General features: G+C 37.2%; 1 protein-coding gene across 2 annotated transcripts in view; it reads left to right on the top strand.

The window, feature by feature from the left end:
• The window catches only part of WASHC3 (WASH complex subunit 3), a 56,412-nt gene that overhangs the window by 27,089 nt on the left and 5,705 nt on the right, over nt 1-23,618 (top strand). For both annotated transcript variants that reach the window (XM_069585174.1, XM_069585175.1), the window contains exon 6: nt 7,570-7,634. In XM_069585174.1, the coding sequence (XP_069441275.1) occupies nt 7,570-7,634 (65 nt within the window). The remainder of the gene's footprint in view (nt 1-7,569; nt 7,635-23,618) is intronic.

Raw genomic sequence — 23,618 nt, 5'->3', positions numbered from 1 at the left:
TTTAGTAGACTTTAGTTTTGAGGTCTCTCATGTCCTCCTTAGACCACCAGTAGCTTTGTCTTTTGGAGATCAGAAATTGGACGCTTCTTTTTGATGTCTAACAAACCAGACTGTTTCTTAACCTCTAAGGAAGAATATAGCAAAACAGCATTTTCTAAGCAACATCTCTGGAAACATAGCAGCAAATCTGTTTGAAATAGATTGTTTGGAACATAGGCCAAATTATTTTTGTATTGTGCTTTAATCAGATTTGTGTTAAGGTAATGATAATAGTAAAGTCTTTAATATAGGGTAAGATAGTTATATGTATTTTTCTTTATATTAATATACAGAAATGACTAAAGATGCACCAAATTTTGATAATACCTATATTCTCATGATGTAACCAGTTTTAAGAAACTAAGGATAAAATACAGAGCTTACAGATTCAGGCTTCTCTTATACTGTAACCATTTCCATGAAACTAATGTTAAAATAGGAAGCTTTTCTAATTTTACCAACTTCCCTGTTCCCCAGTTCTCCCTTTCCACCCACTACCTCCCCTCTCCAATCCCGTACACACTTTCTCTGCTATATTTTAGGAAACTTTTTTTTCAATCCTCATTTCTCCTCCCTTCTGTTTTCTCGGCTTTATAACTTATTTATATAACCTTTCCAATGATATCCTGTGGATTATGCTAAATTATAAAAAATAAATCATGTAGTTGAGTTTCAAAGACCTTATACCATCAAACCATAGTTAATAAAAACTGAAAGTTTTTTTTAAAGTATGACCTTAACTCTGTTCTTTTCCCATTTCTCCCGAGCACTTCAGTGTTTTTTATGCAATGTTTCAAACTCCTAACTTTCCCTGTTATACAAAAGAGTTGAGTGGCATTTAAATTATCAACTAAAAATTTCCAAACTTGTATTTCAAGTGATCAGCTTTCTCCTCTACTGTTAAATAATTTTTATTAAAAAGTTATTATTAAGTACATTTTATTTCAAAATCTTTCAAGTCTTTGCTCCAGGTAATATATTTTTAAAGTGGTGCAGGTTTTAATCTTGAGCATACTTTATTCCAAATGTTAGAGTCTGTTCACACTGGATGCCCTAAAGCAAATAATTGCATTTTTTCTCCCTATCTTTCATTTATCCTTAAACCTCATAAGCTAGCAAAAGGTCCAAAATTTTGTCTTCTATCTCCTTTGTCTTCTAAACCTACCATATTTCACTTTGCAGAATACCTTAAAAGATTGCAGTATTGTTTTGAGAAGTATGGTATTAAAGAGAATTCTACAATGATGCTATTTATTTTCATCCATCTAGTATTTAGGATGCATTAAAGTATCTGTTGCTATCAGAGTCTTAATAGATTAGATATAACAAACTTATAAAACGTAGCAGTTATGAAGGTGAATATGTAGATGGGCCTGTAAATGGCAGCCTTGCCTCTTCCACAAGAGAGTCTTCCTGGTAACCTGTGAATCTGAAAGCCATTGCTTTCCCAGCCTCCTCTAACCTAGCAAGCTATAGAGACCTCAACTTTTTTTCCTCCATAGCCAAAATAAGAGATTATAGTTGTAGAAGGCATCTCTGATTCTTGCTGCAGCGCTCTTTTCTGGGCTTTTTTTCTTTTTAAGTAAGGATTAAATTTTTAATACATTTTCTGATTTTAAAAATAAGGATTGTAATTAAAAATAATTTGAACTTAATTTGGCAAGATTTGTCCCACTTCTTTCCCATTCTGTTGTTTTCCTCTATTTCTTTGCATTGATCTCTGAGGAAGGCTTTCTTATCTCTCCTTGCTGTTCTTTGGAACTCTGCATTCAAATGGTATATCTTTACTTTTCTCCTTTGCCTTTCGCTTCTTTTCACAACTATTTGTTAAGGCCTCCTCAGACAACCATTTTGCCTTTTTGCATTTCTTTTTCTTGGGGATGGTCTTGATCACTGTGTCAAGATCTCTATTCAGTGTCACAAACCTCTGTCCATAGTCTTCAGGCACTCTATCAGATCTAATCCCTTGAATCTATTTCTCACTTCCACTGTATAATTGTAAGAGATTTGACTTAGGTCATACCTGAATGATCTAGTGGTTTTCCCTACTTTCTTCAATTTAAGTCTGAATTTGTCAATAAGGAGATCATGATCTGAGCCACAGTCAGCTCCTGGTCTTGTTTTTGCTGACTGTATAGAGCTTCTCCATCTTTGTCTGCAAAGAATATAATCAGTCGGATTTGGGTATTGACCACCTGGTGATGTCCATGTGTAGTCTTCTCTTGTGTTGTTGGAAGACAAAGTTTGCTATGACCAGTGCATTCTCATGGCAAAATGCTATTAGCCTTTGCCCTGCTTCATTCTGTACTTAAAGGGCAGATTTGCCTGTTACTCCAGGTATTTCTTGACTTTCTACTTTTGCATTCCAGTCCCCTATAATGAAAAGACAAGAGATCTCTTCAAGAAAATTAGAGATACCAAGGGAACATTTCATGCAAAGATGGGCTCAATAAAGGACAGAAATGGTATGGACCTAACAGAAGCAAAAGATATTAAGAAGAGATGGCAAGAATACACAGAAGAACTATACAAAAAAGATCTTCATGACCCAGATAACCATAATGGTGTGATCACTCACCTAGAACCAGATATCCTGGAATGCGAAGTCAATTGGGCCTTAGGAAACATCACTACGAACAAAGCTAGTGGAGGTGATGGAATTCCAGTGGAGCTATTTCAAATCCTGAAAGAGGATGCTGTGAAAGTGCTGCACTCAATATGCCAGCAAATTTGGAAAACTCAGCAGTGGCCACATGACTGGAAAAGGTCAGTTTTCATTCCAATTCCAAAGAAAGGCAATGCCGAAGAATGCTCAAACTACCACACAGTTGCACTCATCTTACACGCTAGTAAAGTAATGCTCAAAATCCTCCAAGCCAGGCTTCAATAGTATTGAACCATGAACTTCCAGATGGTCAGGCTGAATTAGAAAAGGCAGAGGAAGCAGAGATCAAATTGCCAACATCTGCTGGATCATGCAAAAAGCAAGAGAGTTCCAGAAAAACATCTATTTCTGCTTTATTGACTATGCCAAAACCTTTGACTGTGTGGATCAGAACAAACTTCAAAATTCTGAAAGAGATGGGAATACCAGACCACCTGACCTGCCTCCTGAGAAAGCTGTATGCAGGTCAGGAAGCACCAGTTAGAACTGGACATGGAACAACAGACTGGTTCCAAATTGGGAAAGGAGTACATGAAGGCTGTATATTGTCACCCTGCTTATTTAATTTATATGCAGAGTACATCATGAGAAATCCTGGACTGGTTGAAGCACAAGCTGGAATCAAGATTGCCAGGAGAAATATCAATAACCTCAGATACGCAGATGACACCACACTTACAGCAGAAAGTGAAGAAGAACTAAAGAGCCTCTTGATGAAAGTGAAAGAGGAGAGTGAAAAAGTTGGCTTGAAGCTCAGCATTCAGAAAACTAAGATCATGGCATCCGGTCCATCACTTCATGGCAACTAGATGGGGAAGCAATGGAAACAGTGACAGACTTTTATTTTGGGGGCGCTCCAAAATCACTGCAGATGGTGATTGCAGCCATGAAATTAAAAGACACTTGCTCCTTAGAAGAAAAGTTATGACCAAGCTAGACAGCATATTCAAAAGCAGAGACATTACTTTGCCAACAAAGGTCTGTCTAGTCAAGGCTATGGTTTTCCCAGTAGTCGTGTATGGATGTGAGAGTTGGACTATAAAGAAAGCTGAGTGCCAAAGAATTGATGCTTTTGAACTGTGGTATTGGAGAAGACTTGAGAGTCCCTTGGACTGCAAGGAGATCAAATCAGTCCATCCTAAAGGAGATCAGTCCTGAATGTTCATTGGAAGGACTGATGCTCAAGCTGAAACTCCAGTACTTTGGCCACCTCATGGGAAGAACTGACTCATTTGAAAAGACCCTGATGGTGGGAAAGATTTAAGGCAGGAGGAGAAGGGGACGACAGAGGATGAGATGGTTGGATGGCATCACCAACTCAGTGGACATGAGTTTAAGTAGACTCCAGGAGTTGGTGACAGAAAGGGAAGCCTGGTATGCTGCAGTCCATGGAGTTGCAAAGAGTCAGACATGACTGAGCGACTAAACTGAACTGTACCACTTCGGTGACAGATCATTAACTTTGAAATCTCTGCATATAAATTTATAAGCCATTTTACTCTCATATTTTTATATATACTTGCCTGGATCTCAATACATATTTATTGGGTGAAATGTAAAATAAAATCAGCCTTCTGAAGAGAAATACCTATATTTGTTCTTTAAAATATTTTTGAAACAAGCTTATATATAATAGATTATTTGAAGATTTATACATATTTCTAAGTCTTTGTGTTTGTTTGTTTGTTTTTAATAAATTCCCGTCACCTCTTTTAAGACCTCAGCGAATTCTTTGCTGTTTCTCACTCAGTCTTCCTTTCCTTGGATCTCACCTTGTCCATTGTGCAGATCTCTGTTACCAATTTTATGACTGTATTGTGATCATCTTTTTAACACATCTATTAGACTATACTTTCTGATGGCAGGGGCTGATTGTGTCTTTATTTTCTCATCATAAAGCACTATGCTACCATTGTGGTGTTAAATACTGAGGTGTGGGATTGTGATATTAGAATTCTACTGCTAACCCCAGTAAATTTATTTTCACCCTGTAAGATCCCTGAGACCAGAAAACATACAAGGAACAACTGCAGAAGAAAGCAGGGGACCCTTATCTAGGTTACTGCCCAGAAACTTCCGGGTAAGGCTCTGTGAAACTGGACTGGAGTGGCCTCTTCTATACATTAGGTTCAAAACTGAATGTCACAACTGACTAGTGACAAGGGAGGGCCAAAGAGAAGAGCACACAACACCATAGAGAGGTGATTGAGATTTTCCCATGTGGACCCTGGCTCAGCTTACCCTTTCTGCCTTGTGGGATGAAGCAATATGAGGGAGAAGGGTCCCCACCATATGTACAACATTTTAAAGCTTGGTGACCTCACTTATTTTGAAGGTGATACAATCCAGGTCCTAAAATTTAACACATCAGATTAATGTTTCCTCATCTTTTGAAAAGCGGAGGAGTTGACAAAGAGACTTGATTGCATCTGCTCCCCTTAGAGCTGTATAAGTGAGCTTTCAATAAATGTTTATATCAAATCAGCCCCCTTTTCAAGTAAATTTATATTTATTTCTGACATATCCTCTTCTGTTTTAATGTTCTTACCCTGAACTTTCAAATTCACATGTTCTCAATATTTTTGTGACTTACACACTTCTAGGATTATCATTACATTGTGTTTGTATTGGTATCGAGACAATATATAATGTAATCCCAGAAGAGTTCTTGAATTCTGTTTGACCTTTGTGCGTAATGTGTCCAAGTGAAATTGGACCGTTTGCTTATGAAAGGAACATTGACATAGCTATACTTAAGAGGGGAAGGCCCTGAAATCTTGATTTGAAAAGACATTTATTCATATTGTTAAGTGTTCATGGCACCATCCCGGCCAAGGCCTTAATCATTTGACTTATCAGTGTTTTCTCTTTTTTGGTGATATAAGAAGAGTGAGAATATGATATCTGGCTTCTATCCAGCAGAATCAGTAATGGATAAATTAAAATGATTTAATTTGGGCTTATGTGGTATTGGATAGCACTGATTCCATTAAGTCATTTAAAATATATACCTTATTAGATTATTCAAGTGCTGTGCACATATTAATATAAAAGCAAAATAAGAGTTATTTAAAATAATGAACCATGTAGAAGGAGGCCTTTTTTCTGGCTTCTATATTTTTCCAGTTTTATTGAGAAATAATTGACATACATCACTATATAAATTTAAGATGTATGATGTTTTAGTTCACTTTTGTCATGAAATGATTATAACAATAGGTTTAGTTAATATCCATAACCTCATATAGCTGCAATATAAAGAAAAAAGTTCACTTGTAATGAGAATTCTTAGGATTTACTGTTAGATGGCCCAGACGGTAAAGAATCTGCCTGCAGTGCAGGAGACCTGGTTTCAGTCCCTGGGTTGGGAAGATCTCCTGGTGAAGGGAATGTCTACCCACTACAGTATTCTTGCCTTGAGAATTCCATGGACAGAGGAGCCTGGTGGGCTACAGTCCATGGGGTTGCAAAGAGTGGGTTTGCAAAGAGTCGGACACGACTAAGTGACTAACACTTTCATATCATATAAAAGTATTATCTGTAGTCATCCTGTTGTACATTATATCCTTAGTCCATATTTATTTATAACTTTTACTAGTTTGTACCTTTTGACCATCTTCCTCCAATTACTCCTGCCCCTCCTCTCTGTCTCTGGAACCACAAGTCTGATCTCTTTGTCTGGGAGTTTGGCTTTTTGTTTTGTGTTTAGATTCCACATATTAGTAAGATCATACAGTAGTTGTCTTTCTCTGTCTGACTTATTTCACCTAGCATTATGCTTTCAAAATCCACCCATGTTGTCACAAATGGTAGGATTCTGTTGGTTTTTATGGCTGAATATTCCATTGAGTGTAGATCCATTCATCCTTCAGTAGACATGTTGGTTGTTTCCATGTCTTAGCTATTAAAAATAGTGCTGCTATGAACATGAGGATGCAGACATCGGTTCAAGTTAGTGTTTGGGGGGTTTTGGGATATGCTGTCAGAACTGGAATTGCTGGACCATGTGGTAGTTCTCCTTTTAATTTTTTTGAGAATTATATACTATACTGTTTTCCACAGTGGCTGTACCAGTTTACAGTGTCACAAATGGTGTGCAGGGTTTTCTTTTTTCCATATCCACACTAGCATTTGTTATCTTTTAATCATGGCCATTCTAACGGGCATGAGGTGATATCTCATTGTGATTTTAATTTGCATTTCTCTAGTGGCTAGTGATGTTGAGCATCTTTTCATGTATTTATTGATCATTCATATATCTTCTTTGGAAAGATGTTTATTCAAGTTCTTTGCCCATTTTTTATTTAAATTGTTTTTTTGGTTGTTGTTCTTGAGTTCTATGAATTCTTTATATATTTTAGATATTAACCTCTTATTAGGAATATGATTTGCAAATATTTTTCCCACTTCATAGGTTGTCTTTTCATTTTGCTGATGTTTTCTTCTGCTGTGTAGCTTTTTAGTTTGATGTAGTCTCACCTGTTTACTTTTAACATTGCCTCTTAATCTCTAGGTATGATTTCTGTAAAACCATTACTAGACCCATGTCAAGGAGCTTTCTGTGTTTTCTTCTGGGAGTTTCATGGTTTGGGGTCTTATATTTAAGTCTTTAACCCATGTCAAGTTAGTTTTTATGGGTGGTACAAAATAGTGGTCAAGTTTTACTCTTTTACCTGTGAATATCTAATTTTCCCAGCACCATTTATTGAAGAGACTCTTCTCCACTGAGTATTCTTGGCTCTCTTGTCCAATATTAGTTGCTTGGGTTTATTTCTGGGCTTTCAGTTCTATTCCACTGGTTTATTTGTATGTCTTTATGAAGGAGGCATATTTAATAATTGAATTATCTTGTGTTCTTTGTTTAGGGTGTTCCAGTGATGGCAATAAGAAACAAAATGATATCAGAAGGACTAGACCCAGATCTTCTTGAGTAAGTAGTTCTTCTGATATAATGATATTACTATCAAGGTGTTGAATTTATCAGTCTTCATAAAAACATTTCAAGCTCTATATATGTTTTTCCTGTACATTGTTTTATGGTCAAGTAAACCTCCTCCACAAATAATGTGTCTTCTGTGTTTAAAAAGTGAAAAATCTATGCTATACTACTAAAACTAGCCTTAAAGCAGTTTAGGAGTATTTTCAATAAATTGGTGATAAACCTGTATATGCAAAAGAGATGGAAATTGATGACATTTTTGTTTCACAGCAGTAGTATCCACAAGAAGCATTGTTCCTTTTCTTTCTGTGAGGCATTTTTTCTCTCCATCCCTCCCCATCCTCTTTTTCTTAATTTGTTGTTGTTTAGTCTCTCTGCAGTTTTTTATGTATAAAACCTTAGTATATAGAAAATTTACTCTACATGACGTAGGTTGAGCCAGATGGGAAAATAAATAGAGTAAGTCTATAGTAATGGTTATTATGGAACTAGATATTGTTTGTGTGAGTTTTATAAAAAAAAATTTTTTTTAATGCTGAAAAGTTGTGACTCAGAAATTTGACAGTTATTTATTCCATCCAGGCAAACCTGGCTACACAGCTCATCCTGGATAAGAAATATCTTAATGGATTATTCAGAACTATTCTCTTTTGCAAGTATCTAGACACATGTAAAGAGTCTTTCCAGTATGGGGGTTTTAGTTCATCCCAATGTATTTAGCTATGTTAGCTCTCCAGGCGTTCATACTATACTAGCAGTATACTTTGGAATTCTTCTTGGCTCTGAGCCCTTCAAGAAAATGTATGCATTTTTTCTTTCATAAATGCAATCTTTTTCTCATTTTATGTTTCAAAATGTGAAATTTAAAAACATATTTTGAAGTCTAGAAGAACAGATTTCCTGCACGTATCTCCATTTAGTATATATTTCAGTAGCAAACAGTTCAAGTACAATGGTATGGATTGGTAATTTGAACCAAACATCTCCAGGATATTTGGCATTTGTTCTGGAAATTGTTTCTGACACAGTTTAAAAGCAGATGGATTGTGACACATACTTTAATGTGATTTGAACATATGGGTCCAATCCATTTTGGTACTCATTGGAATATATGTTGTAAATATATCTAACATTGACCATGACCCCTTTTTTACTTCTGGAAATACACCGTAGAGCTTCTGTACTAACAGAGAGCTAAAATGACCTTTAAAATGATAATTTTTTCTCTCTGGAGAAAATGTAATAAATGGGAAACTAGCAGCCCTGTGAGCATTAGCATATGCTATTTCTCCATTCCCTCCACCCCCTCCTGGCTGCATTGCATCCCCTGCCTATCCTAAAACTCCTTCATAATCCTTTACTTCAACTGGCTAACCACACTAACGACTTGAAAGTCACCCTTGATTCTGCCCTCCTCCCTTCCCCTCACTATGTCAGTCACTGTGGCTTTCTCATTTTTAATCTCATATCTGACCATGTGCCTGCATGCCATTGCTGTTTAGTTCAAGCCCTCATCATTTCTCACCTGATTTATTTTAATTGCTCCTTTTGGGTTTTCTATTCTCTTTCAGTCCATCACTAAAAACTTAAGTGGATGTCTTCATATAGTTCATCTGTTCATACATACAAGTCTTCCTGTGACTCTCTGCTGCCCCTAACATATGCTCTGACATCTTAGAATTGCAAATAAATGCATTTATCATCAAGACTCTGGCTTCATCTCTTGCTAATCATCCATGCATCCCTGTCTCTTACAGCTGTAGCAGACTACTTATATGGTTCTCTGACTGTACCATTTTCCTGGTGTCTTTGAAAGTTTGTATTCTTCCCCATGGAACTTCCTTCCCCCATGTTATTGGCCAGGCTGATTTGATATTCTTTAAGATCCCATTTAGGTATCACCTTTTTAAGAAGTTAGTGGATGACTACCAACGGGAGAACCCCTAGGACCTCCAGTACTTTCTTGATGTATCTCACTTAGCAAGTTTGAGCGCACGTCATTGTCTGTAAATGTTGAGAAACATTCAGCTGTAAGGTGGTGCCAAGTTTTAGAGTAGAATTCCAGTAACAGTTAACATTGTCTTACAGAAAAGCTGCTCCTCAACCACAGCCTGGAGCCTGAATTCTGACCCATTACCTCATGAGTACATGCCATTGGTCACAAGGGGCACTGGTTGGAGTAGGGTGACTCACTATAACCTATCACCACTACAGCTAGAAAACCAGCTGCAACTACATTTAGCTAGATATGATAAGTGGAATCAACCACCTTGTTAAAGAGGACTTCTGTCACTTTAGGAATCATGTTTACATAAAAGTTAAGGAGCCTTGCTTTAAGGGGAAAGTCTGAGATGAAGAAAATGCACCATCCAAGGAAAGAGTGTGCTTTTATTTAGAATATTAGGTACATATTAAGCCTAAGCCAAGAACTTTGAGTAAAGACGGTTCTTTTCTCTTTTAAAGTATAAACATAAACTTTTTTTTTTAGCCCTAGGTAGTGAGACAAACATATGTAACTGTAGGAAGAAGTAGTCTAAATCTGTTTGCACTGAACAAAGAGTAAAACTGAGGTTAATATAGGAATAAGTACTGATCAGAAAATATACTGTTACTCAATTAGCTTGTGTTTATAAGTTTGGAAACTAAGAGTATGTAACTTTGAACCAAAACAGTTTACTTGATAAGGGAGAAGAGAACCTGGCTATTTTCTTACAAAAATGACTATCACTGAATTTTAGAAAGTCTATAAAACTGAAGAAAATGCCAGATAATTACCAAATAAATAGTATTTGTTTGCTACTTCTTAGTGATTATTTAATCTTCTTAAAAATCTAAGTTTTTAAAAATGATGATAGGGCTTATATAACCAAGACTTAGTTCTTAGTTCTAGCTTGTAAAAATTAGTTCTTAGCTTGTAAAAATTAGTTTTAAAAAATGCAGTGAATTAAAAAGATATGTGAAAGAGTACCTTTGTCACCTTTGTCATCATACACTCAAGTTGATGCAAAGGAAAGAAAATAGAAAATTTTCAGGTTGATCTGTTTTAGAAATACAGAACAGATAAATCATGCCTTATAAATTTTTTCAGTCAGTGCCTAGATTCTCTTACCAAGAAAAAGGAAAAATGTTTCTCCCTATCCTATTCTATGGCTTCATTTATGTCCCATAACTAAGGTTACTATTACTAGTAATTACTACTTTTACTACTCTAAGATAAATAGCCTCTGAACCTGTCTAGCAAGAGATGAAATTCGTGATGGTTAAGTCTCAGTCTAAGGCAGACTTTAGAAATGGTCTATTTGCTGAGGTCCAGATTCTGTCCTGCTCCTTTCTAGCTGTATGACCCTGAACTAATTACCTAATCAATCTGTGCATCCATTTCCTCGTAAATGTGAAATAGAAGAGTTCACCCTTTATAGATTCATTCAGACTAAGTAAGCACTCAGCACAGCTCTGAACAAGCAGTAAATGTTCAGTAAATGTTAGTTGTGATTTATGAATGTTTTAATGGAAGAATATGTAGCAAGTTCTAAACAACTGGATTTACCAGGCTCTCAGATCACAACTTGTTTATAGTCCCGTAGTTGCCTGTATACCATTGTGGTCTCAACACAGACATATATAATGTACACAGAGTAATTATCCTTTTGAGTTATATTCTCTGTTTTCCCAAACTGAAAAATCTGTATTTTCAACTTTGTAGTAAAGAACAGACTTCTGAAATTTAAATTTAACTGGTCACATTCTTAATGTTAGTAGGAGAGTACAGTTTGCAGCATACTGATTTGGCTGAAGAAATCAAGTTATGCAGGCTTTAAACAGAACCAGCTAAGTTGGCATTTGTCCTGGATATATCTATTCAAAAGACATTTATACCCTTTTCTCAGACTGTGCAGTGACCATGATTGTGGTTGCCAGGAGTAAAAGTAACCACCTCAGCCTACTTACACTGGGATGAGAGATTTATTAGTGATAAAAAAAGGATATTGGAAAGCAAGAAAACTTTATTTAATTATATTCAAGGCATATCCAGCAGAGTTTCCTGCCCTCTAAGGGAATTCCTTATCTGCCAGTGATTTGCCTGTCTCCTGCTACCAAACAACATAATGGATTAAAGGTTGGATTTTGACTAGTTGAGCATACAATTGATCTCAATTCCCCATCTGAGCAATTCCAAAAACAGGTTTTTTTATTTGTTCCATTTTTCTGGTTCTTGCTTAACTGGTATTTCATTCAAGGTAATTACCAGTCATTGGTGACAGAGGATGAGACAGAGGAGCAACAGAGGATGAGATGATTGGATAATATCACCTACTCGATGGACATGAATTTGAGCAAACTCTGGGAGATAGTGAAAGACAGGGAAGCCTGATGTGCTATAGTTCATGGGGTCACAAAGAGTCAGACATGACTTAGCAAGTGAACAACAACCAGTCCTTGACCACTGGCTGGCATACTGACTAGAAAGAAGTATAGGACAGGAAAAAACAATGTCAGAAAACTGTGATTAGTCCACTGTTGGAGACTTAGATCACAAGAGTCAGTTCAGTTGCTCAGTCGTTTCCGACTCTACAACACCATGAACCACAGCATGCTAGGCCTCCCTGTCCATCACCAACTTCCGGAGTCCATCCAGACCCATGTCCATTGGGTCAGTGATGCCATCCAACCATCTCATCCTCTGTCGTCCCCTTCTCCTCCTGCCCTCAATATTTGCCAGCATCAGGGTCTTTTCAAATGAGTCAGCTCTTCTCATCAGGTGGCCAAAGTATTGGCATTTCAACTTCAACATCAGTCCTTCCAATGAACACCCAGGACCGATCTCCTTTAGGATGGATTGGTTGGATATCCTTGCAGTCCAAGGCACTCTCAAGAATCTTCTCCAGTACCACAGTTCAAAAGCATCAATTCCTGGGCACTCAGCTTTCTTTATAGCCCAGCTCTCATATCCATACATGACCACTGGAAAAAACCATAGCCTTGACTAGATGGACCTTTGTTGACAAAGTAATGTCTCTGCTTTTTAATATGCTGTCTGCTGCTGCTGCTGCTAAGTCACTTCAGTTGTGTCCGACTCTGTGCAACCCCATAGACGGCAGCCCACCAGGCTCCCCCGTCCCTGGGATTCTCCAGGCAAGAACACTGAAGTGGGTTGCCATTTCCTTCTCCAATGCATGCAAGGGAAAAGTGAAAGTGAAATTGCTTAGTCGTGTCTGACTCCTAGCAACCCCATGCACTGCAGCCTACCAGACTCCTCCGTCCATGGGATTTTCCAGGCAAGAGTACTGGAGTGGGGTGCCATTGCCTTCTCCTAGTATGCTGTCTAGGTTGGTCATAACTTTCCTTCCAAGGAGGAAGCCTCTTTTAATTTCATGGCTGCAATCACCATCTGCAGTGATTTTGGAGCCCCCCAAAATAAAGTCAGCCACTGTTTCCACTGTTTCCCCATCTATTTCCCATGAAGTGATGGGACCGGATGCCATGATCTTCATTTTCTGAATGTTGAGCTTTAAGCCAACTTTTTCACTCTCCTCTTTTACTTTCATAAAGAGGCTCTTTAGTTCTTCTTTACTTTCTGCCATAAGGGTGGTGTCATCTGCATATCCGAGGTTATTGATATTTCTCCTGGTAATCTTGATTCTAGCTTGTGCTTCTTCCAGCCCAGCATTTCTCATTATATACTCTGCATATAAGTTAAATAAGCAGAGTGACAATATACAGCCTTGATGTACTCCTTTTCTGATTTGGAACTAGTCTGTTGTTCCATGTCCAGTTCTAACTGTTGCTTCACAACAGTGAGAGATAAGAGATAATAAAAATATTGAAGAAGCAGTGTTAAAAACAGTTGGGGTCTGCCAGTGTCTAGCAAGCAAGAAGTTAGGGGAGCTATTGGGATGTAAGAACCCCAAGATAAACGGCAGAAACCCATCTTACCTAGGATAACTAGCTTTCTTTTTCTTTATCATATTAGGCATTGTGTTGTTTCTCTGGCTGGGGAATCTGCTTACCACAGCAAAGAACAGGTGTACCTGCCTTGATGGGCATTCAGAATAGAAAAGACCAAACTGTGTGTAGTTTGAGTAAACGTAGTGCTGAAATAAGTCTTACTAGTTACTGTAGTCAAAATTGTCTTTTTTTTTTTTTTTAACTATCCCAAATGTCTTTATATAGTCAATGTAACTAGTACTTTGGCCACCTCATGCGAAGAGTTGACTCACTGGAAAAGACTTTGATGCTGGGAGGGATTGAGGGCAAGAAGAAAAGGGGACGACCGAGGATGAGATGGCTGGATGGCATCACTGACTCGATGGACACGAGTCTGAGTGAACTCCAGGAGTTGGTGATGGACAGGGAGGCCTGGCGTGCTGCGATTAATGGGGTCGCAAAGAGTCAGACACAACTGAGCGACTGAACTGGACTGAACTGAATCTTAGTTCAGGAATTCAGTGTTTGGCTGTTTCCTTAAGACCACTTATTAACTATTGCATAGGTGGCTCAGATGGTAAAGAATCTGCCTGCAACACAGGCAGACCTGAGTTCAATCCCTGGGTCAGAAAGATCCCCTGGAGAAGGGAATGGCAACCCACTCCAGTATTCTTGCCTGGAGAATCCCATGGACAGAGGAATATGGTGGGCTACAGTCCATGGGGTCAAAAAGAGTCTGACATGACTGAGCAACTAACACTGAGAACAACACTTATTGACAAGTATCATGTAACATTATAACTGTGTGTGCTATAGTTGATATTGAAAAGTGATTTGAATAACTATCACACCCTATCCCCACAACCCTGCTACTCAGCAGTATTTGCTCTAACCATGTTTTTGGCACTTCATCTGCTTTAAATTCCACTGTTTTAAATGGAAAGAAAATGAAAAATATCTTTAAACTATTTACCTACATAAATAAATGTTTTTCCAAAGAATATTTATAATGTTTGCCATCAAAGTGGTTTTGATTTTAAGCACAAATATAAATCTCTTTTTAATGAAAACAGATCAATGATATTTATATCTTAAGACTCCTTTATGTACAGGATCACAGAAACGTAACTCAAACTAGCTAAAGTAAAAAGGGAAGTTATTGACTCACATTCCTAAGAAGTCTAAGCAGGACAAAATCAGGGTCACAGCACCATTATTGCTGGCTGGTTGGTATTTTCTCTCACCTGTACCTCGGTCTGCCTTTAATCAAACATGGCATAATAATCCACTTTTCTCCTACTGCTGATAAGCTTCCTCCTGGAAAACAAGGAATTAGCAAATAATATATGCTTTATATTTTAAATGGCTGTAATATTGCTAGTTTCACCAGCTGAAAGGAAAGAAAACCCCTTCTCCACAGTCCATAGCTCATTTCTAGGGAAGCATTCTGATTGTCCCCGTTTGGCTTATGAGCCCTCCCTTATGCCAGTCTCTTTACAGAGAATGATTCTCCTGACCTGCCAGTCCTGGATTATGTGACTGAAACGAGGAACGGTATAAGGAAAGGATGAAGACAGCAGGGATTGTGGTTGACAGTCTTATTTATGTAAATGGGAGAAAGATGACAGAAAAACATGCACACAGCATCCTGTTTGCTAAAAAGTACTGATTTGTATATGGTTAGTCCTTTCGGAGAAGGCAGTGGCAACCTACTCCAGTACTCTTGCCTGTAAAATCCCATGGGCGGAGGAGCCTGGTAGGCTGCAGTCCATGGGATCGCTAAGAGTCAGACATGACTGAGCAACTTTGCTTTCACTTTTCACTTTCATGCATTGGAGAAGGAAATGGCAACCCACTCCAGTGTTCTTGCCTGGAGAATCCCAGGGACAGGGGAGCCTGGTGGGCTGCCATCTCCCGGGTCGCACAGAGTTGGACACAACTGAAGTGACTTAGCAGCAGCAGCAGCAGCAGTCCTTTCCTTTCTAAATTTTGGCTCAGTTTTAGTTGAGGTCAACCTAGTAATCTTTGAAAATATCTCTTTTTAAAGAAATTAAACAGTAAGGAGTTTAAAGTTAAGCTTTAAAAATTTTGCTTTTACTAAGACTTTTATTGATAATCTTAATGCCACAAATTATATAAGTATGCTTATTAAAATATAGCTACCAAGATAACACCAAAGATTGAGATTTTTAAAAATATATACATGATAAATCATGAATATGACTTCTTATTTTTTTCTGCATTTTGCTGACATAGTCATTTTTAGTGATTCATTTATATTGTTTAAAATACTGAGAGTATTATAAAATCTTCATTTCCACAATTTAGTAGTGAAGTGTGACTAGTAAAGTAGCAACCATTTAAAACATATCTTTAAAACTTCTTTCTATGAAAGAAAATTAAAAGGTATGCACGCGTGCATGCACACACACACACAGAATCAAGCCAGAGCAGTTCTGATTATTAAAAAGCCAAATACTATTCCCCCTAAGAATATTAATATGAATATCCAGTCTGGAAATGTTGTTAAGAGTTTTATTATTACATTAACATTTTTAAAGCTTTATAACTTATAAAATGTTTTCATGTATTAACCTCATTTGATTTTCACAGTTTTTGAAGTTTTTTATATAACAAAAGGAACTCTAGTATGCAGCTTTTCTTTTGTTTTCATAGCAATTACAATTCAAAGTAGCTTTAAATTTATTTTAAAAATGAATGAGGGCAAGCAAAAAAGTATCAGTAAGAATATGAAGAAATTATAACCCTTGTACACTCTGGGTGGGAATGTAAAATTATATAATTGCTATGGAAAACAGTATGGCAATTTCTCCAAAAATCACTTCTGGGCATATACTCAAAAAAGTGAAAGCAGAGATTCAAATAGATGCTTGTATACTCATGTTCATAGCAGCATTTTTCACAATAGTCCAAAAGTAGAAACAACCCAAATGCCCATCCATAAGTGAATGGATAAACAAAATGTATTATCTGCATACAATGAAGTATTATTAATCCTAAAATTGAAAACAAATTCTGATACATGGTACAATATGGATGAATCTTGAAGACATGATAAATGAAAGAAGACAGTCACAAAAAGACAAGTATTGTATAATTCCACCTACATGAGGTACCTGAGTAGACAAATTCATAGAGACAAAGTAGCGGAGTGGTTGTCACAGGCTAGAAGGAGAGAGAAATGAGGAGTTATTGTTTAACTGGTACAGAGTTTCAGTTTCGCAACATGAAAAGAATTCTGGAGGTTGGTTAAGTGGTGATGATTGCACAATACTGTGAATGTACTCAGCACCACTGAACTGTACACTTTTAAATGGTTGAGATGGTAAGTTTTATGTTATGTGTATTATACCACAATAAAAGAAATGAGAAAAGGAAGAAATGAACAAAGAGAATAACAAGTGTTGACAAGGATATGGAGAAATTATAACTCTGATATTCTGATGGTGGAAATATAAAATGATGCATTCAGTGGGGAAAACAGTTTGACAGTTCCTCAAAAAGTCAAACATGGAGTTAACCAGATGACTCAGCAGTTCTACTTGAGGTTTGTACTCGATTATTCTAAACATACATTCACACTAAAACTTGTACACAGATGTTCCACTAGCATTATTCATAACAGCCAAAAAGTAGAAATAACCTAAATGTTCATCAACTGATGAATGGATAAACAAATTGGTATATCCATGCAATGGAATAATATTCGCCATAAAAAGGAATGAAGTACTGATAAATGCTACAACATGGACGAACCTTGAAAACATTTTATTAAGTGAAAGAATCTTGAAAAACAGGCTAAATATCCTCAATCCTATTTATATGAAATGTCCTGAATAGACAAATCCATAGATGCAGAAAAGTAGATTCATGGTCATCAGAGGATGAGGGTGAAAGGAAATGGAATGTGTCTGCTAATGAGTTTTAGGTTTCTTTTTGGAGTAATGAAAATGTTCTAGAATTAGATAGCAGTAATGATTGCACAACCTTGTGAATATACTAAAACTCTAATTTGTAAAATTTTAAATGGTAAATTTTATGGTATGTGAATTATATCTCAATTAAAAAAATAAATGACTTCTTGAGTGTCCATCAACAGATGAATGGTTAAAGACTTGGTATATATATCTAATAGAATATTATTCAACCATACAAAAGAATGAAGTTTTGCCATTTGGATGGACTTGGAGGGTATTATGCTAGTGAAGCAAGTCAGGCAGAGAAAAACAAATGCTGTATGATACGACTTATACATGTGGAATCTGAAAAATATCAATAAACCCTAGTGAGTATAACAAAAAAGATGCAAACTCACAGATATAGAGAACAAACTAGTGCTTACCAGTTGGGGGAGAGAGGTGGTAGGGGCAATATCAAGAGGGGATTAAAAGGTTCAAACTTATATATAAGTAAGTTACAAGGATATATTGTACAGCACAGAGTATATAGCCAATATTTTATAATGACTATAAATAGAATATTACCTTTAAAAATTGTGAATCACTGCATTGTACACCTGTGTCTTATATAATTATGTACACCAACTATACTTAAATTTTTTTAAAAATGACTTCGTAAAACTCCTAAACTTAGTTGTGTGATTTCACTGAAAACTGACATTTCATATAACTTCTCTGCACTCTCCACCTATTGTCCCTACCAAATGACCTAATTTCATCTATTGTTTTACCCCAGTTACTTTTCTACACCCTAGCTACCAAAAGATTTATAGGTCCCAAATGCACTGTGCTGCACCATCCCTGTTTTTCTTTATTCAGAATGCTCTCATCCCCACTTATTCCCACATTTTCTGTTTCTGACAAATTCATGCCTATCCCAACACTCTTCACAAGTGTATTCACCTTTCTTGAGTTTTCTGTGATTAACACTGAAGTGAAGTGAAGTGAAGTTGCTCAGTCGTGTCTGACTCTTTGCGACCCCGTGGACCTATGCAGCCTACCAGGCTTCTCTGTCCATGGGATTCTCTAGGCAAGAATACTGGAGTGGGTTGCCATTTCCTTCTCCAGGAGATCTTCCCAACCCAGGGATCGAACCCGGGTCTCCCGTATCAGTAACGCTAGTAGAATGAATTACCTTTTCCTTTCAAACAAGTGTAGTTACTACAACTATATTTTGTGTATCACACTGTATAAGAATAGTTTATTTCCTTCTGTCTCCCCCACTAAATTATCAGCTTCAGAGCAGCAACTACTTATTGTTTCTGTACCTGCAGCACCTAAAAACTTGCTTGGCCAAGTAGTAGGTACATGATAACAATGAGAATTATAATCATAATAATAGATAGCCATTATTTAATATACCTACTATGTGCCACATGACAGACCTCGGCATCATATTAAAAAGCAGAGACATCACTCTGCTGACAAAGGTCAGTATAGTCAAAGCTATGGTTTTTGCGGTAGTCACGTACAGGTGTGAGAGTTGAACAATAAAAAAGGCTGAGCACTGAAGAATTGATGCTTTCGAACTGTGGTGTTGAAGACTCTTGAGAGTCTCTTGGACTGCACGGAGATCAACCCAGTCAATCCTAAAGGGAATCAGTCCTGAATATTCATTGGAAGGACTGATGCTGAAGCTGAAGCTCCAATACTTTGGCCACCTTATGCAAAGAGCCGATTCATTGGAAAAGACTCTGATGTTGGGAAAGACTGAAGGCAAGAGGAGAAGAGGATGACAGAAGATGAGATGGCTGGATGGCATCACCCACTCAACGGACATGAGTTTGAGCAAATTCTGGGAGATATTGAAGGACAGAGAGGCCTAGCATGCTACAGTTCATGGGGTCACAAAAAGTCGGGACACGACTGAGTGACTGAACAACAACAACAATGTGCCACATAGTATTCAGTGTATTTTGCAGTTAGTAATTCATCCTAATATTCGCAACAATCCAGTCAGTCAGTTGGGTACACAGACTAGTTAAATAGTTTCCCCAAAGTTGCTCAGAAACTACATAGCAAGGCTAGGATTTGAACCCAATATTTATACCCACTACTAGTAGAGTACTTGCTTCTGTGGAGAATAAGGAAGACTGTGTTCCCATGTTAGCATTTTATGCAGTGGAGAATCAGTCAAAACCACTAAATGCTGTACTTAGCTCTAAAACTTTATTGTACTGAGTACATGTGACTTCCTCATGGGCATAATCTAAAATTTTTTTTAATTTATTTATTTTAATTGGAGGCTAATTACTGTACAATATTGTAGTGGTTTTGCCATACACTGACATGAATCTGCCATGGGTGTGCATGTGTTCTCCATCATGAACACCCCTCCCACCTCCCTCTCCATCCCATCCCTCAGTGTCATCCCAGTGCACTAGCCCAGAGCACCCTGTCTCATGCATTGAACCTGGACTGGTGATCTGTTTCACATATGATATACATGTTTCAATGCTATTCTCTCAAATCATCCCACCCTCACCTTCTCCCAGAGTCCAAAACACTATTCTATACAACTGTGTCTTCTTTGCTGTCTCACATATAGGGTCATTGTTATCATCTTTCTAAATTCCATATATATGCACATTAGTATACTGTATTGATGTTTTTCTTTCTGACTTACTTCACTCTGTATAATAGGCTCCAGTTTCATCCACCTCATTAGAACTGATTCAAATGTATTCTTTTTAATGGCTGAGTAATATTCCATTGTGTTTATGTACCACAACTTTCTTACCCATTTGTCTGCTGATGGACATCTAGGTTACTTCCATGTCCTGGCTATTATAAACAGTGCTGCGATGAACACTGGGGTACACGTGTCTCTTTCAATTCTTGTTTCCTCGGTGCGTATGCCCAGCAGTGGGATTGCTGGGTCGTACGGCAGTTCTATTTCCAGTTTTTTAAGGAATCTCCACACTGTTCTCCATAGTGGCCGTACTAGTTCGCATTCCCACGAGCAGTGTAGGAGGGTTCCCTTTTCTCCACACCCTCTCCAGCATTTATTGCTTGTAGACTTTTGGATCACAGCCATTCTGACCAGCGTGAGTGAGATGGTACCTCATTGTGGTTTTGATTTGCATTTCTCTGATAATGAGTGATGTTGAGCATTTTTTCGTGTGTTTGTTAAGCCATCTGTATGTCTTCTTTAGAGAAATGTCTGTTTGGTTCTCTTGCCCATTTTTTAATTGGGTTGTATATTTTTCTGGAATTGAGCTGCAGAAGCTGCTTATATATTTTTGAGATTAATTTTTTGTCAGTTGCTTTGTTTGCTGCTATTTTCGCCCATTCTGAAGGCTGTCTTTTCACCTTGCTTATAGTTTCCTTCATTGTGCAAAAACTTTTAAGTTTAATTAGGTCCTATTTGTTTAATTTTACTTTTATCTCCATTACTCTGGGAGGTGAGTCATAGAGAATCCTGCTGTGATTTATGTCAGAGAGTGTCTTGCCTATGTTTTCCTCAAGGAGTTTTATAGTTTCTGGTCTTACGTTTAGATCTTTAATCCATTTTGAGTTTATTTTTGTGTATGGTGTTAGAAACTGTTCTCGTTTCATTCTTTTACAAGTGGTTGACCAGTTTTCCCAGCACTGCTTGTTCAAGAGATTGTCTTTTCTCCATTGTATATTCTTGCCTCCTTTGTCAAAGATAAGGTGTCCATAGGTGCATGGATTTATCTCTAGGCTTTCTATTTTGTTCCATTGATCTATATTTCTGTCTTTGTGCCAGTACCATAGTGTTGATTCCTCCAGGTCCATATTTCCATTCAAATTGTGAAATTATTTGTTCTGGTTCTGTGGAAAAAACCATTGGTGGCTTGATAGGGATTGCATTGAATCTATAGATTGCTTTGGGTAGTATACTCATTTTCACTATATTGATTCTTCCAATCCATGAACATGGTATATTTCTCCATCTATTTGTGTCTTCTTTGACTTCTTTCATCAGTGTTTTATAGTTTTCTATATATAGGTCTTTTGTTTCTTTAGGTAGATATAGTCCCAAGTATTTTATTCTTTTCGTTGCAGTGGTGAATGGAATTGTTTCCTTAGTTTCTCTTGTTTTCTCATTGTTAGCATATAGGAATGCAAGGGATTTCTGTGTGTTAATTTTATATCCTGCAACTTTACTATATTCATTGATTAGCTCTAGTAATTTTCTCTTGGAGTCTTGAGGGTTTTCTATGTAGAGGATCATGTCATCTGCAAACAGAGTTTTACTTTTTTTTGAATCTGGATTCCTTTTATTTCTTTTTCTTCTCTGATTGCTGTGGCTAAAACTTCAACACTATGTTGAATAGTAGTAGTGAAAGTGGGTACCCTTGTCTTGTTCCTGACTTTAGGGGAAATGCTTTGAATTTTAACCTTTGAGGATAATGTTTGTTGTGGGTTTGCCATATATAGCTTTTATTGTGTTGAGGGATGGCATCACCGACTTGATGGACATGAGTTTGGGTAAACTCCAGGAGTTGGTGATGGACAGGGAGGCCTGGCATGCTGCAATTCATGGGGTCGTGAAGAGTCAGACACGAGTGAGCAACTGAACTGAACTGAACTGATGTTGCTTCTATTCCTGCTTTCTGGAGGGTTTTTTAATCATAAATGGATGTTGAATTTTGTCAAAGGCTTTCTCTGCATCTATTGAGATAATCATATTGTTTTTATCTTTTAATTTGTTAATGTGGTGTTGTACATTGATTGATTTGTGGATATTAAAGAATCCTTGCATCCCTGGGATAAAGCCCACTTGGGCATGATGTATGATCTTTTTAATATGTTGTTGAATACTGTTTGCTAGGATTTTGTTAAGGATTTTTGCATCTGTGTTCATCAGTGATATTGGGCTGTAGTTTTCTTTTTTTGTGGCATCTTTGTCAGGTTTTGGTATTAGGGTGATGGTGGCCTCATGGAGTGAGTTTGGAAGTTTACCTTCCTCTGCAATTTCTGAAAGAGTTTGAGTAGGATAGGTGTTAGCTCTTCTCTAAATTTTTGGTAGAATTCAGCTATGAAGCCGTCTGGTCCTGGGCTTTTGTTTGCTGGAAGATTTCTGATTATAGTTTCAATTTCTGTGCTTGTGATGGGTCTGCTAAGATTTTCTATTTCTTCCTGGTTCAGTTTTGTAAAGTTATACTTTTCTAAGAATTTGTCCATTGCTTCCAAGCCGTCCATTTTATTGGCATATAGTTGCTGATAGTATTCTCTTATGATCCTTTGTCTTTCATTGTTGTCTGTTGTGATTTCTCCACTTTCATTTCTGATTTTGTTGATCTGATTCTACTCCCTTTGTTTCTTGATGAGTCTAGCTAATGGTTTGTCAATTTTATTTATCTTCTCAAAGAATAAGCTTTTGGCTTTGTTGATTTTTGCTATGGTCTCTTTTGTTTCTTTCGCATTTATTTCTGCCCTAATTTTTATGATTTCTTTCCCTCTGCTAACCCTGGGGTTCTTCATTTCTTCCCTTTCTAGTTGCTTTAGGTGTAGAGTTAGGTTATTTACTTGACTTTTTTCTTGTTTCCTGAGGTAAGCTTGTATTGCTATGAACTTAGCACTGCTTTTACTGAGTCCCATAGGTTTTGGGTTATTGTGTTTTTAATTTCATTCATTTCTATACAGATTTTTATTTCTTTTTTTATTTCTTCTGTGATTTGTTGGTTATTCAGAAGCATATTGGATAGCCTCCATGTGTTGGAATTTTTAACAGTTTTTTCCCTGTACTTGACATCTAATCTTCTGCATTGTGATCAGATAAGATGCTTGGAATGATTTCAATTTTTTTCAATTTACCAAGGCTAGATTTATGGCCCAGGATGTGTTGTATCCTGGAGAAGGTTCCCTGTGCACTTGAGAAAAAGATGAAATTCATTCTTTTGGGGTGAAATGTCCTATAGATATCAATTAGGTCTAACTGGTCTATTGTATCATTTAAAGTTTGTGTTTCCTTGTTAATTTTCTGTTTAGTTGATCTGTCCATAGGTGTGAGTGGGGTATTAAAGTCTCCCACTATTATTGTGTTACTATTAATTTCCCCTTTCATACTCATTAGCATTTGCCTTACATATTGCAATGCTCC

This window comes from Ovis canadensis, chromosome 3 (genome assembly GCF_042477335.2).
Source record: "Ovis canadensis isolate MfBH-ARS-UI-01 breed Bighorn chromosome 3, ARS-UI_OviCan_v2, whole genome shotgun sequence".
Lineage (NCBI taxonomy): Eukaryota > Metazoa > Chordata > Mammalia > Artiodactyla > Bovidae > Ovis > Ovis canadensis.
Note: the sequence above shows the minus strand (reverse complement) of the source record. Positions and strands in the feature narration are given on the sequence as shown.